The sequence below is a fragment of the Aulonocara sp. 'chitande type north' Nkhata Bay genome, linkage group LG20 (assembly GCF_057382095.1).
Source record: "Aulonocara sp. 'chitande type north' Nkhata Bay isolate Kocher_YH1m ecotype deep benthic linkage group LG20, A_spYH_male_GT1.1, whole genome shotgun sequence".
Lineage (NCBI taxonomy): Eukaryota > Metazoa > Chordata > Actinopteri > Cichliformes > Cichlidae > Aulonocara > Aulonocara sp. 'chitande type north' Nkhata Bay.
In genome coordinates, this window is record NC_141363.1 from 21,213,885 (window position 1) to 21,235,281 (window position 21,397).

General features: G+C 39.9%; 1 protein-coding gene and 1 long non-coding RNA gene across 3 annotated transcripts in view; one reads left to right on the forward strand and one right to left on the reverse strand.

Annotated features, from left to right (window-relative positions):
* The window catches only part of itpr3 (inositol 1,4,5-trisphosphate receptor, type 3), a 71,216-nt gene that overhangs the window by 37,104 nt on the left and 12,715 nt on the right, over positions 1-21,397 (reverse strand). For both annotated transcript variants that reach the window (XM_086276722.1, XM_086276723.1), the window contains 17 exons: positions 13,359-13,429; positions 10,671-10,792; positions 10,305-10,391; positions 6,831-6,989; positions 6,565-6,663; positions 5,531-5,614; positions 4,860-5,006; positions 4,676-4,771; positions 4,368-4,412; positions 3,865-4,007; positions 3,038-3,137; positions 2,431-2,591; positions 2,204-2,345; positions 1,854-2,018; positions 1,412-1,584; positions 934-1,053; positions 564-645 (listed from right to left, as the gene is read on the reverse strand). In XM_086276722.1, the coding sequence (XP_086132848.1) occupies positions 564-645; positions 934-1,053; positions 1,412-1,584; positions 1,854-2,018; positions 2,204-2,345; positions 2,431-2,591; positions 3,038-3,137; positions 3,865-4,007; positions 4,368-4,412; positions 4,676-4,771; positions 4,860-5,006; positions 5,531-5,614; positions 6,565-6,663; positions 6,831-6,989; positions 10,305-10,391; positions 10,671-10,792; positions 13,359-13,429 (1,996 nt within the window). The remainder of the gene's footprint in view (positions 1-563; positions 646-933; positions 1,054-1,411; positions 1,585-1,853; positions 2,019-2,203; positions 2,346-2,430; positions 2,592-3,037; positions 3,138-3,864; positions 4,008-4,367; positions 4,413-4,675; positions 4,772-4,859; positions 5,007-5,530; positions 5,615-6,564; positions 6,664-6,830; positions 6,990-10,304; positions 10,392-10,670; positions 10,793-13,358; positions 13,430-21,397) is intronic.
* LOC147305542 (uncharacterized) lies at positions 6,569-12,401 on the forward strand. Its single transcript, XR_015126582.1, has 3 exons — positions 6,569-6,750; positions 6,852-6,962; positions 10,741-12,401. It is a non-coding gene; the product is annotated as an uncharacterized LOC147305542 (long non-coding RNA).

Below are 21,397 nucleotides of genomic sequence, written 5' to 3' on the forward strand. Positions count from 1 at the left end.
TAACCAATCAGTATTCTAGATATACACAACAGCCTACTGAAGTTTTGAAAATCAAAGTTTTCTGTGTCTTGGGAAACAGGATTTTGAATTGGTTCAATGTATTGTGGTAATGACCACAAAAGATGGACAAAGTTTCCATTTCTGATACATAAAGCCATTCCAGAAGTGCCCTGCATTATTTCTCATAACCAGTAGGCAGTGACTATGGTTCTAGTTGCAAAAACACGTCCCACTATACATAAGTCTAAAGAAAAAATGTTCACTTGGTCTACGACCTTAGTAATTAGTGTTATTCTCTTCTTTTGGATTTTATATTTGTCACTAGTTTCTGCTCTTACTGAATTACTAAATGAAATTGACTTTGAAAATGACGGTCCCCTTTAATTTAATAAAGGATGATAAAGCAGCTTTACCACATAATGAGTGTGTCCTATATAAACACCAAAATGGTTGCAGTGAAAACACTCAGCTTGTGACTTCACTAACAAATGGGTGGCGCAAACAAGACTACATCCGTCTTTTATATCTATGGTAACGATTTACAAATATACAGACAAACATACCTCATCCTCATCTCCAAAGTCATCCATTGCCATGTAGTCTCCTTGAACACCACCAGAGGGCGCCTCCTTTGGAACACGACGCCTGGAACACGTAGTAAAGTAGATCACGGTAAACAATTAGACTAAAAGTTATAGTTCTCTCTCTCTCTCTCTCTCTCTAGATATAGATATATGTGTGTATATATAGACATGTAGATAGATAGATATGTAAAGACCAATTACACACACTCTTTAATTTTACTCTTTGTTTGTTGGTGGGGTGCAAACTGAAAAAGCTCATTCTCCCAAAGTAAACTAAGTTTTACTGCAGTGCCCACAGGGTAAGGTAAAGTGAGATGGGTAAAGCGATCTTTATTCCCTCCCGCCTCACTCTGTCTTAATGAGGATGTCCTGGTTTTTGGGGTCCAGGACACATTTACAGATGAGCTCCTGTGTGACGGGGATGGCCACGTTGTTGGACACACACAGGTCTGACAGGTAGTCCAAAAACCTGCAAAGTCCAGGAAACACCAAGTCAAGTAGTAAAACAGAATATAACAGAATAGCACTTTATTACCACTTTCAAAAGTAAAAGCTATAATTTTGGACTATATCACTGCTTGGATTTGCCCAAAAAATGCAAACATCCTTATCAAAGGCAGACTGCAGGAATTTGAGGATTTTGACTTCTGCAGGAGATAAGCAATAGAAAATGTTGCCACCGTCCTTATTAGAAAGTCAGAAACCACTGCTGCCTTGGTGTTAGCAATTTTAATCACTTCACGCAGCTTGTGTCTTTGGATTGAAGATTCAAAATCCTGGAGTCTAATCTGCACTTGGCATGTACTTGTTACTGTCTCCGTGCGTACCTGGGTTCTCGGTTCTTGCGGACCAGACTGACAAAAGTCTCCACCTCGGTCTTGGTGATGTGTTTCTCCAGCAGTTTGCGGTTATTGTGCAGCAGGGCAGTGATGGTGTCCTCAGCCAGGATGTCGTACCCAATCTGACTCTGCATCACACCGAACTGCTTCGCTATATACTCCTGGAGAGGGGTGAATTTTGAGTCTCTGTGATCACTGTTATCTTCAGCTGTTCTACCATTAAGAGCTTTATCAGGCATCAAAGTTGTGTCATTTTTAGCATTTAGTAGCTGGTTTGTCATTCTGCTTTCACAAAATGATTGAAAATAAGAGCTTTTGGCTTAACAAAGAAAACACCGGGACAGCTCCAAACTCGTAAAAGTCTCAACTTTATAAAGCTTATAAAGATTTGAAACAATAAAAACTAGTATGAATGTCATCGTCCCCTCACCTGGTTCTTGCGGTAGTCATCCTGAGAGTGCCGGAGGACTCTGTAGCTGAGTCTGAGCATGTACTGGTAGGGAGCATTCTTCTGGTCGGCCAGCTCCTCCAGGCACAGCAGAGGACCTTCCCCTCCTGGCCGGTCCTTAAAGGGGGCCTTCAGGATGCCGAAGATCTGATCAAAACACACAAGCACACACTTTCAGACAGCTGGAAGTCCTTTAGGACATGGTGTTTGTATTATCTGATGTTGCACTCAGAAGGAGTCAGAGGACACTGGTTCAAGAGTTGGCACAGGTTCCAAACCAGCCCTTGTACTATTTTACTGGAAAATGTGTGTGAGTATTTTTAGGATCAGACCTGTTTGAGGATGTTCTGTTCTCTCATGAGCTTTTGTCTCTCTCGGTTAGGTTTGGTCATCATTACATCCAGGACAGGCTGCCCGCTGTTAATGACATCAGCCACAAAGAAAACCACATCTTCCAGCAGCTTGATGGCATACCTGACCAACAGAAACACCAGAAAGCATTAACTCCTCCTGAGTGCCAACAAAGAAAGTAAACTTTCTTTTCAACGTGGCTCATTACTTGCGGTCGTTCTGACTGATGAAGCCCTGGCTGAACTGGTCCACCACAGTGCTCAGCATGGCGCTGGCATCATTGGCAAAGTCCAGATCTCTGATTTCCATCACAGGAACGGAAACAATAGCGAACGCTTCTTTGTCCTCTTTTGTGGGACATGTCCCCAACTGCAAAAGAACTTAAATTAATATTAAACAGACACTTCAAAGAGTAACTTCATCTTATTTCTGGTAAAAAAAAATCATGTTTTTGTGCATTTTTTAAATTGATGGTTTGGATGAATGGCTAATTATTCTTGACTGTTGGTTTTGAGGCAATGGCTATTAGCTTAATAATGATTAAAAATAATTGATCATGTAGACTATTAACCAGGAAACAAGAGAAAATGTCTGTTCCAACTGGTTGAACAAACTTCTTTTGTTTTGTTTGGCCACCATCTTAAAAGTCCCAAATATTCCTTTGTCAGATTTGAGAACACCAAACAATCAAGTATTTGGAGTTACTACATCATACAAATGTTTTTGTAATTGTAGTTCCTTAAATTAAATTAAATGGAAGACTAAATCAGCTAAGCACCTTTTAGCAGGAAACCTGATCAAAACTAAGACCTCACCATGAGCCTGATAGGTCGCTCCTCATCGATATCGATGGGGACGTTGGTGCTCTGGATCCAGGTGTTCGTGCAAAGATGCCTCAGGCGCACGTATGAGTTTCTAAAACATACACAGCCCTCGGTTTTAATCCCTTCAACTTCGTTCTGAAGTCTGTGGGCTCCTCGTTAAAGAAAACTAATGTCTGTCATACAAATGCAGCTTAAGAATCATTGTCAACTATTGTCTTATATATTATTTATTCAATATATGTAGGTCAGTTTCACAAATGTTTTTAAAATTCATTTTTAATAGTTTCCCTGTAAAAACAAATAATCTGAAATGAGAGTTCCCCATAAAAATATAACAGTTATTGGATATTTTTAGGGAAAAGTTAATGAGAACACAATAAGATATAAAGAAACAGCAGCATATAACAGCAATATAACGACAAAAACACTTTATCAGATGATTTAAAAGATTTGTTTTGTTTTTTAAACGTTGAAAAGACGAGGACATAAATCTTAAATCTTGTTTTTAATTTTCCCTTTTTTCTGTGAGGTACAGTGAAATCATTCTCTTTTTCAGACAAACAGTCATTGTGTATTTAGTTGAAGTGCAAAACAGATTCATTAAAATGACATTCAGTCAATTACGATTTCAAACTATTTCAAAATGTTATGACCTACATAATTAAAATGGTTTCCCAAAGCCAGACACACAACCAGTACACTCTTCAATTTCTTACCATCTGAAGGAAAAGTGGACCTCGCTCCCATAATGTCCCTGTCCTCTAAAGTCTTTTACTGTGAAACATCTGCAGGAAGTTAAAGGACTCGTGTGTTCCTACCGTGGTACGAAGGAGTCGGTTTTCTGCAGCGTAGTCGGGTCGAGCTCGAACAGCGAGGCGATGTCGCTCCCATGAGGCACCGCGACCAGCTTGTACTTGATCCTCTCTCCGTGGGACCGCTTGTTGCTACGGCTACCGTCCATCTACAGAAAGGTCAGAGGTCATGTATAGGATGTAAAGGGGTTAGATTACTGATCAGCGTGGACTTCATTCAGAAGAGGCTGTTTCTGGCTGCATCGATCTTTGATGGACTTGAAAAACACATCAAAATGAGGCAAAAGTGTTGAGGCACTTCCTGGAAACAATATATCATTTTTCCTGAAAATTTTGAAATGAAAATGTCTTTGCCTTAAATACCTGAACGTAAATGTCATCAGAGAAAAGTCAGACACAAAGTGTCCCGTCTCCTGCAGAGTGTAGTTATAGCCCTTTCAAAATAAAACCTGGACACCCGCTGTGACTTACCGATGCCTTATATCTTATGTGTCATGGAAGAGACTCACCGAGGAAGACAGCTCCACATTCTCTCCTTTATAACCCGGGTTCTCCTACAACAACGACAACAACAACAACACAAATAAGAGGTCTTCAACAATGAATTTATTGGATAGCAGCTCTTTCCTTTCCTTCCAACAATTCATTACTTATATATTATTTATAGATAAATAATTATCAGTTAGCATCTACATCTATGAAACTGCATCTGTTGTAGCAAAACCACAGCCATAGCGTGGTGTTTGGTATTTGCTTTAACGGTCAAACTTCATTCATGGACTGCTTCTTTAGTCCACCAGCTTGATCTCATAGTTACCTCAGCAGCCAGGTAGTTTCCAGTGGCCAGGTGTTTGAAACGGTAGAGACTGTTCCAATGGCCCGCCCCTCCGCGGCATGGATCATGATGGACAACCTGTCAAACCAATCAGCACATAAAGAAAAAGTTTAACACAAGTGGAAGTTTAGAGAATTTGTGTACTTGTGTGTGTTTGTTTGTGTACCTCAACCTCCCACAGGGCGTTGGAGCTGGTCGCTGATGTTGCTGACTGCCTCAGCGTGGTTCGGAGGAAAACGTGGAGTTTGCTCTTGTATTCATCGCAGGTCAGAAACTTTTCCTGCTCAGCGTGAAACAAGCGCACCACGTCGCCCTGACAGAGACAGGAAGATCTTAAAGGAGGACTGAAGGACAATTTGGGTTCGTCTGCGAGTCTCCTGAGCCTCTCCGGGCATTTATCGTTTATCTCTGAAACAATGTTGGTGACAAACAGCGCTCCTGCTGGCTCTTTGACTTACTGACACTAACTGTGACTCTTGGGGTGAATTTCAGCATAAAACATGCAGTCACAGAACTTTACTATGCAAAGAGTTTAAAAAGATCCCAGGAGATGGCCTGGAGCTGCAAATATTCCAACAAATAAATAAAAAGTAACAATGAAACTAAAAGTAGGAAAAGGCGAAGGTGAAGACCTCCACAAAGGAACGGTAAAAAACAGGGAAAAGACTTTAAATTACTGAAGTTATTGTTCAGATGTTGTTTTAATGTCTAATTTGAATATATGCATGTGAAAATTTTAAATCTATCTGTGGCACTAAACACGACTTCCTTTTAAAACACTAACTAATGTCTGTATTTCTAGCGCACTTATACTGTGTGCAGTGCTGCTTCACTCACTCCTTTGAGGACTTCCTCTCTGTGATCGTTGAACATCATGAACAGGTTGATCTTCCAGCTGGTGTTGCAGTTCACAGAGTTCACCTGCAGAGGGCGCAAACATGCTCTCGTTAGGGTGTGGGGAGCGCAGTAGAGGCAGTGTGCATTTGTATAATCTCGTATAAACACGATCAAATCAAAACATTTGTGTTTCTTTATGTTTATTTTAACGTTTTGTGCTTTGAATCTCTTTCTAGGCTAATACTTGTGTTATTTCTTGCCTCATATAATCACATTTATTCTCTTTTCAGATTTGTTTTCACATTATTAAAATATCTATTTTGTCATGTTGCATTATATTTATTTAGCTATATGAAATTCTACCTATTTGTGCTACATTACAGGTTTATTGTGATTATTTTTACAAACTGTAACTATGGAATTTCCAGATTTTAGGATAAAACAGATCTTATCATTTTGTTTCGTTGTAGTCATTTGTGAGTCACTTTACTGTGAAATTCATTAGACTAACAGAAACCCACGGGCCATTTGAGGTACTAAACAGTCAGCAGTTTCCCCATGTGAAAAATATTTCTATATATCCAAAGAACACGCTGCTTTTCTTTCTTTTTATTGATTTTAAACTGTTTGTTTTAAGAAATCATTAACTTTAACGTGTTAATAATTTTCCAGAAGCCTCAGTCTTATCATTTAAATAAATAACTGCAGACTCTGCTCACAGTAACAATTATATCACAGCATCCAGCAGCGACGCCATGTTTAATGAGCAATAATTAAAGATAACTGAGCTTTGAGGTCTCAGTTAGAAAAGTGCTGTATAAGAATCAGTCCATTTACTATTTGTGTGTGGTGCGTAAAATGAGTAAAGTGCAAGTCATGTATTTTCCCGTCATCATGGGAAATGACACATAGTGAATATCCGGAATGTGAGAGAATAACCTGCATGTCATCTCTAAAACAAGAGGGCGCCAATTTCAGGGAAATGAGAAATGCTGAATATTTCTCTCAGTTTTCTGATCATCACTTTCTCTCACCTCTTTGCATCCCGGATGGTCGGTCAGTTCGTAGTTTGAAGCGTGCAGCGGCTGACCAGCGTTCACCGGGTTCAGGATCACTTTATCTCCCACCACCACCTGCAGCAGAGAGCAGACTGAATAATCTGCAACTATGGATCTATTGTATATATTTTGATGCTCTGATGGTGGCACTAAAAACGAAAGGTCAGGCTGTTGCCATGAGCGCAGATTTTCCTGTAATGTGCAACAGTGTTTCACAGATGTGTGGCGTAATGTGCATTTACATTGTCTCCGTTGGCACGCAGCTTCCAAAACGGCTGGATGAAGTGCCAGGAGCCTTCGTTTCCCGTCCCGTCCAGAGTGACTCGCATGGCGTTCTTCTCCAGCAGAGCCGGCAGCCGTTTGTTCACCGTCAGGTATTTATTACTCTTCATGTGGAGCAGCTGCAGACACATGTACATCATTGCACCGTATGTCACGTAGACAGCATTTAAAATATGTCACTAGGGCATTATATAACCAAATGCCACTAAAATAGTCCCCAATATAGTGAGCAGCTGTTTTAGGGAAGAACAGAGCCTATGTTGTTTTTTTGTTTTTGTTCTTATTTTGCTCTCGATTACACCTGAAAGGTTTTTAAAAGCTTTCTGGGGTGTTTGTGACTCAGCAACTGTTCTGGAAACAAGATCTTTACTTTGTCTTTTTTTTTTTTAACATACTGTGAAAAAGTGAACACAAATCAAAAAAACCTCACAGATTTTTTGCTGCTCTGGTATTTAAAAGAGACACTACTGTACATTTGATTACACTTGAAGGAAAACACTGACTTCTTCACTTCTTCATTAGGATTAGATCAGTGTAACTAAAATTACTTTTATGTTTAAGAAAGAGTTTTGTACATTTTTTGTTTTGTTTGTTTGTAGTTCACTAACACCGAGTTAGTTATCAACCTAGAAACTCACTGCACTCGTGGTGTCACAGACTGCAGATCTGAAGACAAATAAACAACAGAAATGATTGGAGTGAATTTTTGCTTCTGTGTTGTTTAGTTAATAAACTTAATAGACACACTTTTAATTTTTCATTTCAAGGCTGAATGTTTTTAAACCTGTGAAAAAGTATCTTCACTAATCTTTTGCTCTTCAGGTTAGTGACACAGTCATACGTTCTACACCTTAAAAACAAACACACACACACACATTGGGTGTGGTATCGTCTGACTGAATCTTATTCAGATTGTTCTGTGGGAAATGTGTGTGTGTGTGTGTGTGTGTGTGTGTGTGTGTGTGTGTGTGTGTGTGTGTGTGTGAGAGAGAGAGAGAGAGAGAGAGAAAGAGAGCGAGGGAGAGAGTAATGACAAGAGGTCTTCAACCTTGAAAGGAAGTTAATATTGACACTAACAGATAACAGCATGTACATACTCACTAAAGCAGTGCTGCTGTGTGTGTGTGTGTGTGTGTGTGTGTGTGTCTGTGTGTAAATGATCATACAAACACCAGCAGGGTCGATTACAGCTATAAAAAGGGGAGCGGAGGCGTGTGAATCACCTGGTTATCATGGCAACTGATGTCGCCCTGCTAGCAAAGAGTAGCGGTCACAGTGCAGACACTGGTTGGCTTCAGAGCAGGAAGTCCTGATAGACAATGCAACTCTGCAGGCGTGTTCTTATATGCAGACGTGTTCAGACGTGTAGCCTGTGAGTGCTGTCTAACGTCACCACAGTGAGATTTAAAAACACATCTGCATTGACCTGGAACTTTGATTCTTTTGAACTTTTAAATGTGCAGTAAGTTGGATTTTGGCCTCTGCTGGGTGGTGGGAAAAAAATTGTTATAGATAATGTGTTAAGATTTCTTTAAACTGCAGCTGCTGCACACAAAGGACATTAACATTACATTACAGACACACCATCTGTTAAATTGTTTGTTATGTGCTTATTTTTATTGTAATTCTTTCCCTACAAGGGATGAAAAAACCTTTATTACAAAATATGCGTGAAAATGAATTTCAAGCATGGATACTGGCAAATGTCTTTTATTTTATTAGTATCAATATTCAGCCGATGTGGTGCGTTTAGCTAAACTGAAAAGGGATAAAAACACCGAACGGGAAAAAAAATAGCATAACACATTAACTCAATCAGACCAACTGATAGACAAAGTAGCAAAAGAGTTTTTAGCAATGTGTTAAATAAAATTTAAATTCATGACTGGGCCATCAGAGATGTTCTGGGAGGGAAGCAAACTGTTGGCTAACTTAGAAGCTACCACTGAAAGTTTTTGCTATAACAATCTTATGATGGTGTTCAGTCATTGGCTAAAATCTCACTTTTCCATTTTTCCAGTGTCAGTTAAATGTCACTTCTCTCTCACCACCATCTGAAATTGAAGAAAACAACAGTATGACCTACAAACAGGGGGCTCTTAGGAGCGCCGTGAAAACGAGGTCATGCACGCTTCCTGTTAACAATACTGCGAGTGGGCACGGGCCCTTATGGCAGCATTATTACTTTCAACAAAGAGTTTATGTGGCTGGTTGGTTACCGGTCTTTATGACAAAAAGGGCAAATCTATCTGACATTCTGTCATGTGCTCACTCAAAATAAGAAAAATAAAAAGTTCAGATATTCTTCTGGATCAAGGGATTTATATCATGCATGTTGCAAAGGGAATTTTCAGCATTGGTGAATCCATTTTTTTAAAATCATGGTTGGGCCTACCTAATGAAGGGAAACCTAAGATTCGCTCTCTTTGATTGAGCCATTAGGGCTTCTTTCAAGTTACAAGAACTCGTACAATAACTAAAACATTTTCCAGCTTTTGTTATTTCCACTGCACTTCAACCTAAAGTTCCATAAAGCTGAGGCAAGTTGACACATCAAGACTGCTTTTTGAGTCATATCTAAATACAAGAGCATAAAATGAGAGGATTGACGTGCAAAAAAGAAAGCTTGCAGTTGTTTCTACATTTTTGTGCCCATATCAGTCAAGCTGCTGTCAGGTCGTGTCAGACAACGACATCTTTATGGTAGTCCTCGTCATTGAACATTCCTGTCTCAAATTGTAGCTGAATAGTTTATGCAAAAAGTGAAAAAGGAAATGTGTGAACTTCACTGACACAGCATGTGCTCATAGAAGGAAGCTTACTGGGAAAAGTAAATACATCCAGAGGGCGCATGATGTTGACTGACAGTCTGATATGTTTCGTCTTTGGGTTGGTTGCAATGAAAAAACATTAACAGTGAAAAGAAATCGATGAGTCAGACGCAGGTAAAGGAAACAAGTGCAAACGTTGTTTACCTTCAGTCATGAGCGAATCATGAGGCAACATGATTCTGGGCTCCTTGCATCCTTCCTTGAAAGGCCTGCTACAGTCTTTCCCTGTGCCATTTCCTTCTTTATTGATTACATATTTTTATGTGGCAGTTTTCTCTCTTGTCTTTTTTAAATCATTTTGGTGTTTGGGCACATGTTTCTGGCCTTTTTTTGCCACCTTTGTTTTGTGGTTTTGCATTTCTCTGTGGAGGGTTTCCTCCTGGAGTCATTTAGTCAAAATACATATAAATGAACTGGATGACTCCATTAATCAATGAAAATGAGAACAAGCAGTGTATTGGAGAATATCTGCTTATTCATGAAAGACTGTGACCGATCAATCATACTAAATGTTCATAATTGTCTGTGTTTGGTCTATAATCACATAAATAGTCTACAAATCTTTGTGCTCCACTTCATTTGAATGAGAAATAATTCGTTTACCTGTATGACAGTTCCATATTTGACCACGTCTCCATGGACTTTCTTGTTTTCTGTCTCGTTCTGCTTCTGCTCCAGATTTGATGCATGCTGCAACAGACACAGTTCAATCCAATTAAACACAGCTCAATCTAATTAAACGTCTGCCAATGAGCCCTCTCTCAGGCTGATGTATAATTTGACAAATAACAAACCACCAACAGCAAGTCTGTAGTCATATTTCTCTGTTGATGTGCAATGGTGCCCAAGAATATCTAAGATATGTTTCGCTTCGCACAAAAACTAAGGGATTTAGTAATGATGTCCTCGTAGGTTAGCTAGCCTAGCTTCATCCATGCGCTCATGCTTCTGCTGAAATGTGTGTGTTACCTGTAGTTTTTGTAGCAGAACCACATCACCAATCTTGTCCTTCTCATGTTTGGCTTGTTTTGCTTTCCAGAACTGCTTCTGAGCCGAGTACCGACTCATAGGACAAACCTTAAACAGGCAGTCTGCAAGATGAAGAAGAACAAGAAGAAGGCACTTTCTTTGTTATTACATCACAAGACCGCCTGCAGAATGGGATGGAATTATATATAGAGATGCACCGTATAGTCAACACACATAACAAAAAAACGTAATGTCATATTTAAGCAGGAATATCTGATGGATTGTGAATCAGTACTGAAAATAATGTAAACTAATCCTTATGCTGGGTGCTGCCTGTTTATGGGCTTAAAATGGCCACAAAGCTAAAACAACATGTGGTATTTCCCAATGATTAATTTTAGGACCTAAAATGTTTTTTTAGGAAGATTGACTTTGAGTCTTTAATATATACAAGATATGCTCAGAATGAAAGGGTTTGGGGTCAACTCAAACTCAGCCCCCTGCACATGCACTGCCTGCCCACCAGGGGAGAGCTTCACTTCTTACTGTCTATATGTCACTACTATTTACCAGTTTCACCAAGATGCTGGTCTCAATCTGTGTTATGCTGATGACTTTTTTTTGAAATATTTTGTTATTATTTTTTAGGTCATATTTAAGCAGAGTAATAAGTGACTTCCTTTGATGTAAAATGGCAAATGGCCTGTATTTGTATAGCACTTTACTAGCCCCTAAGGACCCTTACACATCCAGTCATCGGTGATGGCAGCTACGTTGTAGCCACAGCCACCCTGGGGCACACTGACAGAGGCGAGGCTGCCGGACACTGGCGCCACCGGGCCCTCTGACCACCACCAGTAGGCAACGGGTGAAGTGTCTTGCCCAAGGACACAACGACCGAGACTGTTGGAACCGGGGCTCGAACCGGCAACCTTCCGATTACAAGGCAAACTCCCAACTCTTGAGCCACGATCGCCCCAGTATATTATAAAACCCTGGAAGATCATCATTATTAAATCCCAAAGGATTTAATAACATACTGAGATAAAATCTGATGGACATTTGTCTTGTTTTATGATATGTAAGGGTTAATAAAAATATTGAAAAGGTTAATCAGTAACAAAAATATTATTTTGCACTGAGTGTTTCCTTTTGGCAGGCTTCCAGAAATCGACCAATCATGCTGCTATTTAAACACAAGCCAAAAAGAATTGAGTGATAAGTGACTTCAAGCCACTTGTTTGTGTGCTATGGAAGCGGAAGCAGCAGACATTTGTGCACAATGAAAATGTGAGGCATCGCCATGACTGTTAGGATTCATCATGTGGGCACGATGAATGAGTGCACAGAAGACAGACAGACTTTGTTTAATTAGACAAGATAAATAAGCAATTAAAAGAATGCTGGAGAGAGCAGCATTCAGTAAAACTAATACAGTTGGAGCGAAGTGATGCAAGAGCACAAAAGACGGGCAAATATTGACTCTCCTCCAGCAGATCCTGTATGTTTTCACGCTGTTCCAACTGTGTGTTTGTACAGCAAACAGAATTTGCCTGTGTGTAATTGCTCTGTGTAACATTACTAGGATATGAATGTTGTAAAAATCAGCTTAACATAGAGTACTAAGCTTTGAAACAACCATAGAGAAATCATATAGTATTTAATTAGGGTGTAATTGAAGGAACAATGATGACTTTTGGACGGCCGTTGATTTTTTTAGTTGATATAAAAATTGGGTTAAAAACATTTGGAGAAACAGCTTCAACGTTTATATTTCAGAACATGGCTTTATTTATTTGATCTAATAATTCAAATTATATTCATTATTATATATTATCATTACTGTGTTCTTACTTCAAATAATGCATGTATTTCTTAATAAATTAATGCATTTACCCACCATTGTTGTGTTCCTGCACCTTTAACAGTGCGTCCACACTCCTTTGTGCCGTATTGGCTTTTATGAACTTTCTCATACATTTTTGACATAGTTTTTATGTGTCAGAGCTGCTAACAGTGTGACCTACTTAATGCCAAGATTTCAAATTTTAAATAAAAAAGGAACATAGTTCACGAGGGCAAAGACTTATGATAAAGAGAGAGATTATTTATTTGTAAAATTAGTTTAAACAGTCAGCACAGTGAACTTCAGTCCATCAGTCTACCTGTTAAGTCTATACACTGCTCTTATGGCTTCTTTGTTTTGCTATCAGATGGTTTTGTTTTTCCATGTGGACTCTTATCAGCCACCAGTAATGCTGAGGAAATGTGTGAGATGTTTAAATGCAATTTAACAATTTCATAAGTTTGATCATCAGACACTGGAGCTGCTGTCTGTTCTGGATTTTAACTTTTTTAACCTTTTGCTGTCAGTCACTGTTTGTGGTCCACTTATAAACTGGTTCAGCTGCTCAGTGAGAGCAGATGGTGAAGTAAGTTTATAAGAGAGAGAAATCATCAGAGAGAAGCTGGTGGAAAACTTCTCCTCCAATGGTCTCTGATGATCATAGCTGGACTAACATCACACGCACTCCATTTATATTTCATACAACACACTGGAGGTTTCATTCATCGTCATGAATCTGTTTATCACTTAAATAGAGCAGCAGACATTTATACCAAATTAAATAAATACCAGAATACTATTACTGATCCAAAACACAGCAACACAGCAACAGTCATTCTTACCCCTGAATTTCTTTGGGGGGTTGTCCAAATCTCCAGCAGCTGGCTCAACCACACATCGGTCATCTACCAACCTGCAGACAGACAAAGAACAGGAAACATGCCGTCAACAGTGGCGTCACCCAGAGGGAGAGCCCAACAACATCACAACAAGTAAACATTACATACTTTTCTTATGCTTATTTCTAGCTCTATGTTATACAGCAATTATATACATGTAAAGCAATTAAAGTAGTTTTGTGTGATTCACAGTTCAGAAAAATCCTTTATCTTATACCAGGCTTCGATGAGGCCCTTCAGTTCATCCTTTGTCTGAAACAAGCACATTAACCTTTCTTACCATCCAGGTAAGACTAAATACCTGAGTTTTCACCAGATCCCACATAAAAAAAATCACCACGTATTAAGACATGACATTAAGTGGGACTCAAAAAGAAAAAAACATGAACTAAAATCTCATGTTTTAGGCGCTCAGGTGCTCTGCTGATGAAAAATCACCCTTTAAAATTCATGTCAGGAACCTGATGACAAGGCAAAAAGTCAGGGTCTTAGACAGGCTTAGAGACCAGTCAGCAGCAGCCAGGTGACCGCTGCTTGTTATGGAAAAAATCCCCAAGAAAGTGAGTTTGATGTCTGTTGCTGTGAATTGCCCAAGTCAGTAGGGAAAAAACTGTATTCTCTAACTGGTTAACCGGGGGTGGCAGAAGGTTGCTGGCCATAAAGAGGCATGCAGTCCTGCACCAAAAACCTTCTTGTGATTGGTCACTAGAAGTTTGCCACAATCACCTGTACCCCCCTGCCATGGGAGGTGCCCACTCCCAAACACTTGCCTGCTTTCAGTTTCTGGCACTTTTTCCAGTTAATGAATACACATCCTTTTCTTTCCTGGTGACCAGAGGTTTCTGAGGGCATCGCTGACCTGTGTGACTGAGGCTGTAGGTTTTTTTGGTTTCAGAAATATGCAACTCTGTAGTTTGAAGGTTGTAGAGACAACATTGTAGATACTGTAGAGAGACACATGACCTAACAAGCTGAAATGACAGTCGGGTTGAAGAATAGTACTTTTGTTGTAATGCTTTTCTAAGTTATATCTTATTTAAATAATTAATTACAAACAAACTTGGAAAAAATAATTAAAATTAATTATAATAATTGACTAACTATACGTGGCATTTACTTTGTATCTTAAAAATGTTAAAAAAAAACACTCCAATACAATCCTGTTAACGAAACCTTAGAAATACAATGGAACTAAATAAATGAAATAAATATAACACTTGTCAGTGAAGCTACGCAGAGATCAATGCCGATAAACTGATTTCCAGTGAAATCTGACAAAACAGCCGGTAGCGTTTGGTGACAGGTCACTGATTAAAGCTTCTTCTCCCACAGATGGTCTAATTTGGAAAGTTGTAAGTAGGGTGAGAAATGTCTTGTTGATATGTTGAACAGCAGAAGCACAGTCATTTTAAGAGGTGACAGGAAGCAACACTCTGCAGTCTCGTGAAGACGTTTGTGGTAACTCTGCATCTATTTTTAGACAACTTTTCTCATTAAACGGGTTGGAGGTTTTCAACCAGTGCTGCCAAGACACAAGCTGTGAGCGGTGACTCTGCCCCCATCGGTACAGATTAAACTGATCGACAGCATGTTCAGCTCAAAACATCTGAGAGCACTTTATAGCCCTGCATTGTTTTCTGTTAGTTTCCTGACATTAACCTAGAAATAATAGGCAGCTTAGATGATTTAGAACCAAACAGAAGAATAACAATACTGGGACTGACCACGCTAACAGTCACACTTCTTATATGTGTCTACAGTGGTGTGAAACAGAAAGGTTTCATAGGAGTTCAGCAGTGCAGTTTTGTGAATAAGAACGATGATTCAGCGCTCAGCACCTTTAGCAAGAAGTTCTCTTTTTCTGTTTGACAGTCTCTCGTAGTGTTGTGGAAGAACTTTAATCCGCTCTCCTTTACAAAGATCTCTTGATGTTTGTGGGCAGTTGTTTAAACACAGCTCTCTTAAGGTTGAGGTCTGGACATCTGACTGGGCCACTGCAACACCTTCATTCTTTTTATTTTCAGCTGCTGTGCTTGAGATCATTATTCTGCTTCATCACTCACTTTGTGCCAAGATTTAGCGTTTGGACAGATGCCTCACATTTAGAATATGTAGGAATACACAGGAGTGATTTTTAATTCTTAACTGCAATTTTCTAAAAAGCGGTAAGAATTAAAATACAAAAAATAAAAACAAAAGATTAACTTGCAGGTAAAGAAAAAAATACTAAATGAAAAGGAGTCTGCTTTCTCCTCCTCTCTGACGCTGTTGTTTCAGTTTCTTCAGTTGCACTTTCTGTATGTTTAAACAGTATGCTGATGCAGAATGGGCAAGCATGTTGGTTTAGATTAGCGTATGCACAGTGGTAAGAACAACATAGAATGGTGCTCCAACGGTAATTTTACCTGCACACTGTTTTTTGTGCAGTGTGAGAACATTTCTATACAAGTATTAGAGGATTCATTTGTTCCAGAGAAACAGGCCATATCATCAATATTCCTTTTGTATGTGTGAAACAACTATCAATCTGAACTAGCTGGTATTTATTTGTGCACCAGAAAAATTAACTTCTACCACGTTTTGTTATGGTAGAAATGATGTCCCTTTATCTATTTTATTCACTTCACTTTTAAAATCTTTCTAACACACAGTGGAAGCGATTTAAGTTTTGGAATATAATAATAATAATAATACATTTTATTTAAAAATAGCGCCTTTCAGAGCACCCCCAAGGACGTTGTACAACAAATAAAAAAAATAAAAATATATCCACAATAATAAGAGTAACAGATAAAAGTTAAGAGCATGCAGAGGTTTAAACATAAGCAATTTTAAACAGGTGAGTTTTGAGGGTGGACTTAAAAAGAGGGAATGAAGTAATGTTTCTGAGGTCAGGGGGTAAGATATTCCAAAGTCAAGGCAGAGCAACTAAAAGCCCCGCCCCCCACTGTAATCAGACGAGCGGAAGGAACAGAGAGAAAGAGAAGATGAAGATGTGAGGCACCGGGATGGGAAGTTCATCTGTACTAAATCAGAGAGATATGGTGGAAAGAGAGAATGAATAGCCTTAATGTATAAAGGATTATTTTAAAATGAATGAGAACTTTAACCGGGAGCCAGTGAAGCTGCTTCAGGATTGGGGAGATGTGGTGGGTAGAGGAAGTCCTAGTAATAATACGGGCAGCAGAGTTCTGGACATGTTGGAGCTTGTTAATGGATTTTTGTGTAAGGCCAAATAATAGTGAGTTACAGTAATCAATTCGAGAGATAACAAGATTATGGACAAGAATGGCAGTGGCATGAGGAGTGAGGAAGAGGCGGAGGCGATTGATGTTACGGAGTTGAAAATATGCTGCACGTGTGACATTATTGATACTGTTGAGAATGACACCCAAAGCTTTTCACAGAGGGAGAGATAGGAACAGACGAATTACTGATAGTGAGAGAAAAAATCATTAATTCTGGATAGTGATAGTTTAGTGCCAACCAGGACAAGTTCTGATTTATTGCTGTTGAGTTTAAGGAAGTTGGAGGAGAACCAGGAATTGAGTTCAGCCAAGCAGAAGAGTGGAGGAAGAGTAGAATCGGGTTTGGTAGAGAGGTAAAGCTGGGTGTCATCGGCATAGCAGTGGAACTGAATGTTATATTTACGAAAAATGTGTCCGAGCGGAAGAAGGTAAATGATGAAAAGCAGGGGCCCGAGGACAGATCCCTGGGGCACCCCAGTAGACAGAGGAGAAGGCTGAGAAGTGAAGGATTTTTATTGAATAAACTGAGTGCGGTCAGACAGGTATGATTTAGACCAGGCTAAGGGAGTATGAGAGAGGCCAATAGAAGCTAATCTGCTAAGAAGAATGGGGTGAGAGACGGTGTCAAAGGCTGCACTCAGATCAAGGAGAAAAGGATGGAGAGGAGACCAGAATCAGCTGCCATAAGAAGATCGTTTGTTATTTTTATAAGAGAAGTTTCGGTGCTATGCAGAGGACGGAAACCAGACTGGAACTGTTCGTAAAGGTTATTATCAGTGAGGTGTAGATGGACTTGTGAAGCAACTATTTATGTAGCAACGATATATATTTCATCTTTGTTTTCTTATTTAGGAGTGTTCGGCGCCTTCCTTTAGTTAACCGCTGTGACACACTCACTGGTCAGTGCAGGCACATTAAGAGGTGTTATTATACCAGTTTTCACCAGCTGATCTGAGTGAAAGCGAGGACACGGCACACACAGTGGCTAACATCTTGTGATTAACTTATGCCAAGTTAGCTAGTTCTCCTTTTGAACCCAAGCATTAGCATAATTTACTAAATAAACTTCATGTTCAAATGTTTTCTGGGGTGAAAGGAGCCGTTTTCCCATATAATGCAACACAGTCTATGGACTACGTCTGCAACCATAAAAGCTACTGGTGGCCATTAAAGATAAAGGAGGTGTAAGGCACTTTTTAAACACTATGATTAGTAGCATTGTGATAGTGGAAGAACTAAAAGAAAATTAGTCCCAGTAAGGGGCTTCCACAGAGTCACAGCCATGATTAGATTACAGGTTCCTAAGGAAGTAAGTCCACAAACCCACAAAGAAAAAGTGGATCAGTTGGTCCTCAAAATGGACCAAGAGGTTTCCTCACTGAGAGACAAAAAAGAACTAGATCACAGATACATGACTAAAGAAAGAATACAAGATGAAATACTTGGATAGGCTAAGACATGCAGAACAGAAAGAGAAGTGGGGTGGGGGGTGGGTATTTAAGCCTTGGGAGTTGTAGCTATGGAGCTGGAAACTCGCAGTGAATGGAGTTCACCCTATCCATTAAAAGGCAGCACTGATTTCTTCAGAGACATGCTCCACCCTCTGGTTTGCATCTTTGTGGTGAGGGATTCAAATTGCAACAAGATAATGAGCATAAACGCACCACAATGTTAACATGCGAAGACCAAAGTGCAGGGCAACAATGTCAGCGCGTGCTGCCCATTAGTCTAGCGACATTTAACACTGTGTCTGTGTGTATTTGCTGCCAAAACAGGCCTGACTTATCGAGGCATCAACTCCACTAGATCCCTAAGGTGTGCTGTGTTACCTGTCACCAACATGTTAGCAACAGATCCTTTGAATCCTGTAAGTTGGGAGGTGGGGCATCCATGGACTGGACTTGTTTGTCCAGCGCATTCCACAGACGCTTATTTGGACTGAAATCTGTAGAATATGGAGGACAAGTCAACACCTGAAATGCAGATTTTTCTTCCTCAAAGCATTCTGGAACCATGTTTGTTTTGTTGCAGTACGCATTGTCCCACTGAAAAACGCCACACCCACCAGGGAAGGCAAAAGGATGTGCGTGGTCTACAATACATTGGTAGAAGCTGTGTGTCAAAGTGACATCCACATGAATGGCAGGACCCAAAGTTTCCCAGCACCCAACACGTGGTAATGCACACACTTGACCATCCACGTGATGAAAAATAAAACATGATTCATCAGACCAGGCCACTTTCTTCCACTGGGCAATCAGGGCGATCGTGGCTCAAAGAGTTGGCAGTTCGTCTTGTAACCGGAAGGTTGCCGGTTCGAGCCCCGACTCGGACAGTCTCGGTCGTTGTGTCCTTGGGCAAGACACTTCACCTGTCGCCTACTGGTGTTGGCCAGAGGGTGCGATATGGCAGCCTCGCTTCTGTCAGTCTGCCCCAGGGCAGCTGTGGCTACAACTGTAGCTGCCTCCACCAGTGTGTGAATGTGAGAGTGAATGAATAGTGAAATTGTAAAGGGCTTTGGGTGCCTTGAAAAGTGAGTGAATCGGTTTGGCTGAGATTAAAGTTACAGTTTTTACACAGCTGAATAAATGTTAAAAGTGTGAGATGCGCGAGAATTTACTCCAGTGTGCTGTTATATTTTAGATAGCAAGGAGCAGACGGCTGAGTTTATTAAACTCCACTGAAACAATCTGCAAACTTCATTAAAATTTAATAAACTATCATCTTGTCTTTATTTTTAGTTAGCACGTACCTTAAACACTTAAAGCTGTAAGCTAATGATAGTTATATAAGAGCAGATGCTGCTGGTGCAATAAGCTGTACGTTGTACGTCCAATGGATGCATGATCTGATTAGTCGACTAATCGCAAAAATAATCGGTGACTAGTCGACTATCAAAATAATCGTTTGTGGCAGCCCTAGTCAGCACGGGCACCCCGACTGGTCTGTAGCTATACAGCCCCCTGCACAACAGAGTGTGCTGCACTGTGTATTCAGACACCGTTCTATCAGAACCAACATTAACTTCTTGAGTATTTGAGCTACTATAGGCCCACACGGGCCTGTCTTTGCTCCCCATGTGCATCAGTGAGCCTTGGTCATCCGTGACCTTGTCACTGGTTCAACACTATTTCTTCCCACTGCAGACTGGGAACACCCCACAAGGGCTGCAGGTGTGTAGCTGCTCTGACCCAGTTACAAAATATTGACTTACTCCCTAATATATCTCCACCGTTAAGTTTTATAATACATGAAATTACTTTGACTCATTTACTCTGGCAGTGAATTTCAGTAAGAGCAGTACTCACAACCAAATCCAAGATGGATGTCATGGTGTCGTGACATCCATCTTGCATACGTACCAAAACAAAAAACCCTCTGCAACATATTTCAACCTTCCTTGAAGTTTCAGCAGATTACAAAACCTCACTAAGTAAGGTGATGGAGCTCTAACTTTCCATAACCAAATACAGCTTCATCCGTTGGGTCTGTCTTCTCTGTTTTTGGTGATTTTTGTGTTAAATATGACTATTTAAGGATCTGCCGCTGACAGCTGACTATGCAGAGCATGACTCCACGTGTGCGTGTGCTCATTAGAGTAAATCCCTGTTATTATTGCTGCTTAGGAAACACCAGGAGACAGACGTACAAAGACCTCTGGCAGTCTGACACACACACATGCACATGCAAATACACACTTGTATTTCCAAAACTTCATTTCAGCTTATAAAATATAATTATCTTCACCTTCAATTATAAATTCTTAACAATGAAATCTTTGAATTTACTTTATGAAAATTGCTTCATTTAATCTGTGTAAACAGATTTATGTGACTACAAAACACACACACAGACACACACACACATTCATGCACTGAGGCTGTGCACAGCGGGATTACTTTTGCACTTTAACTACTTTCAGCAGGATACCAGTGTGTCACACATCCTATTGTAGGGGCTTGACTCCTTTGTGGAGATTAAAAGCAATTCCCGTTAATGTAATCATTCCATTTAAGAATGAATACCTGGTTTAAGGTTCATTTTAAGTTAAGTCTCCAGGAAATGTCCCCTGCAGTGATGGAAACATGTCTACACGTGTAACACACTGACTCACTGATTCTCCATCTGCTTGTCTTTGATCTGAAGGAAAATCTTGAAAAGGTGATCTCACCTTTATCATGACACACTCATCATTGTTGTGCATTATTATACTGAGTGTATAAAAGAAGCTTGTTTTGAAGCTCTCTCATAGCGACCATCATTATCTGAATAATATTTTGCATTGTGGTGCAAACTAAACCACAACCTGTAGACAAATCAGGTGTCCGCAAAATGGCTGTGAAAAGCTCCAACGTCCACGTATTTGTGGCTCATCAGTCACAAAGCTGCTTTTATAAGCTCACTTCAAACAAACAATCAAACTGAGGAAGGATGGATGGTGTGCAGAGGCTACTGTCATGTTCGTTCATTCATTTGTTTACTCGGCTGAATGCCAGTGGGTAGGTACACAAATCAGGTTTAGTTCACTCTAGCAAAAGTTTATTCACCCTTACCTGACAAAGCCAGAGGTGAAGCAGAAAGAAACAAAAACTTTTCTTAGTTTTTCTTAGTAAATTCGGTTTTCCTGCTTCTGTCTTTCCTTCCTCTGTTTTATCATTGTCCTCTTCCTTTGCATTTTGCATTTTTCCTTCCTTTCCTTTGTCTTTTCTTTCCACCTCTCTTTCTGCTGGCATT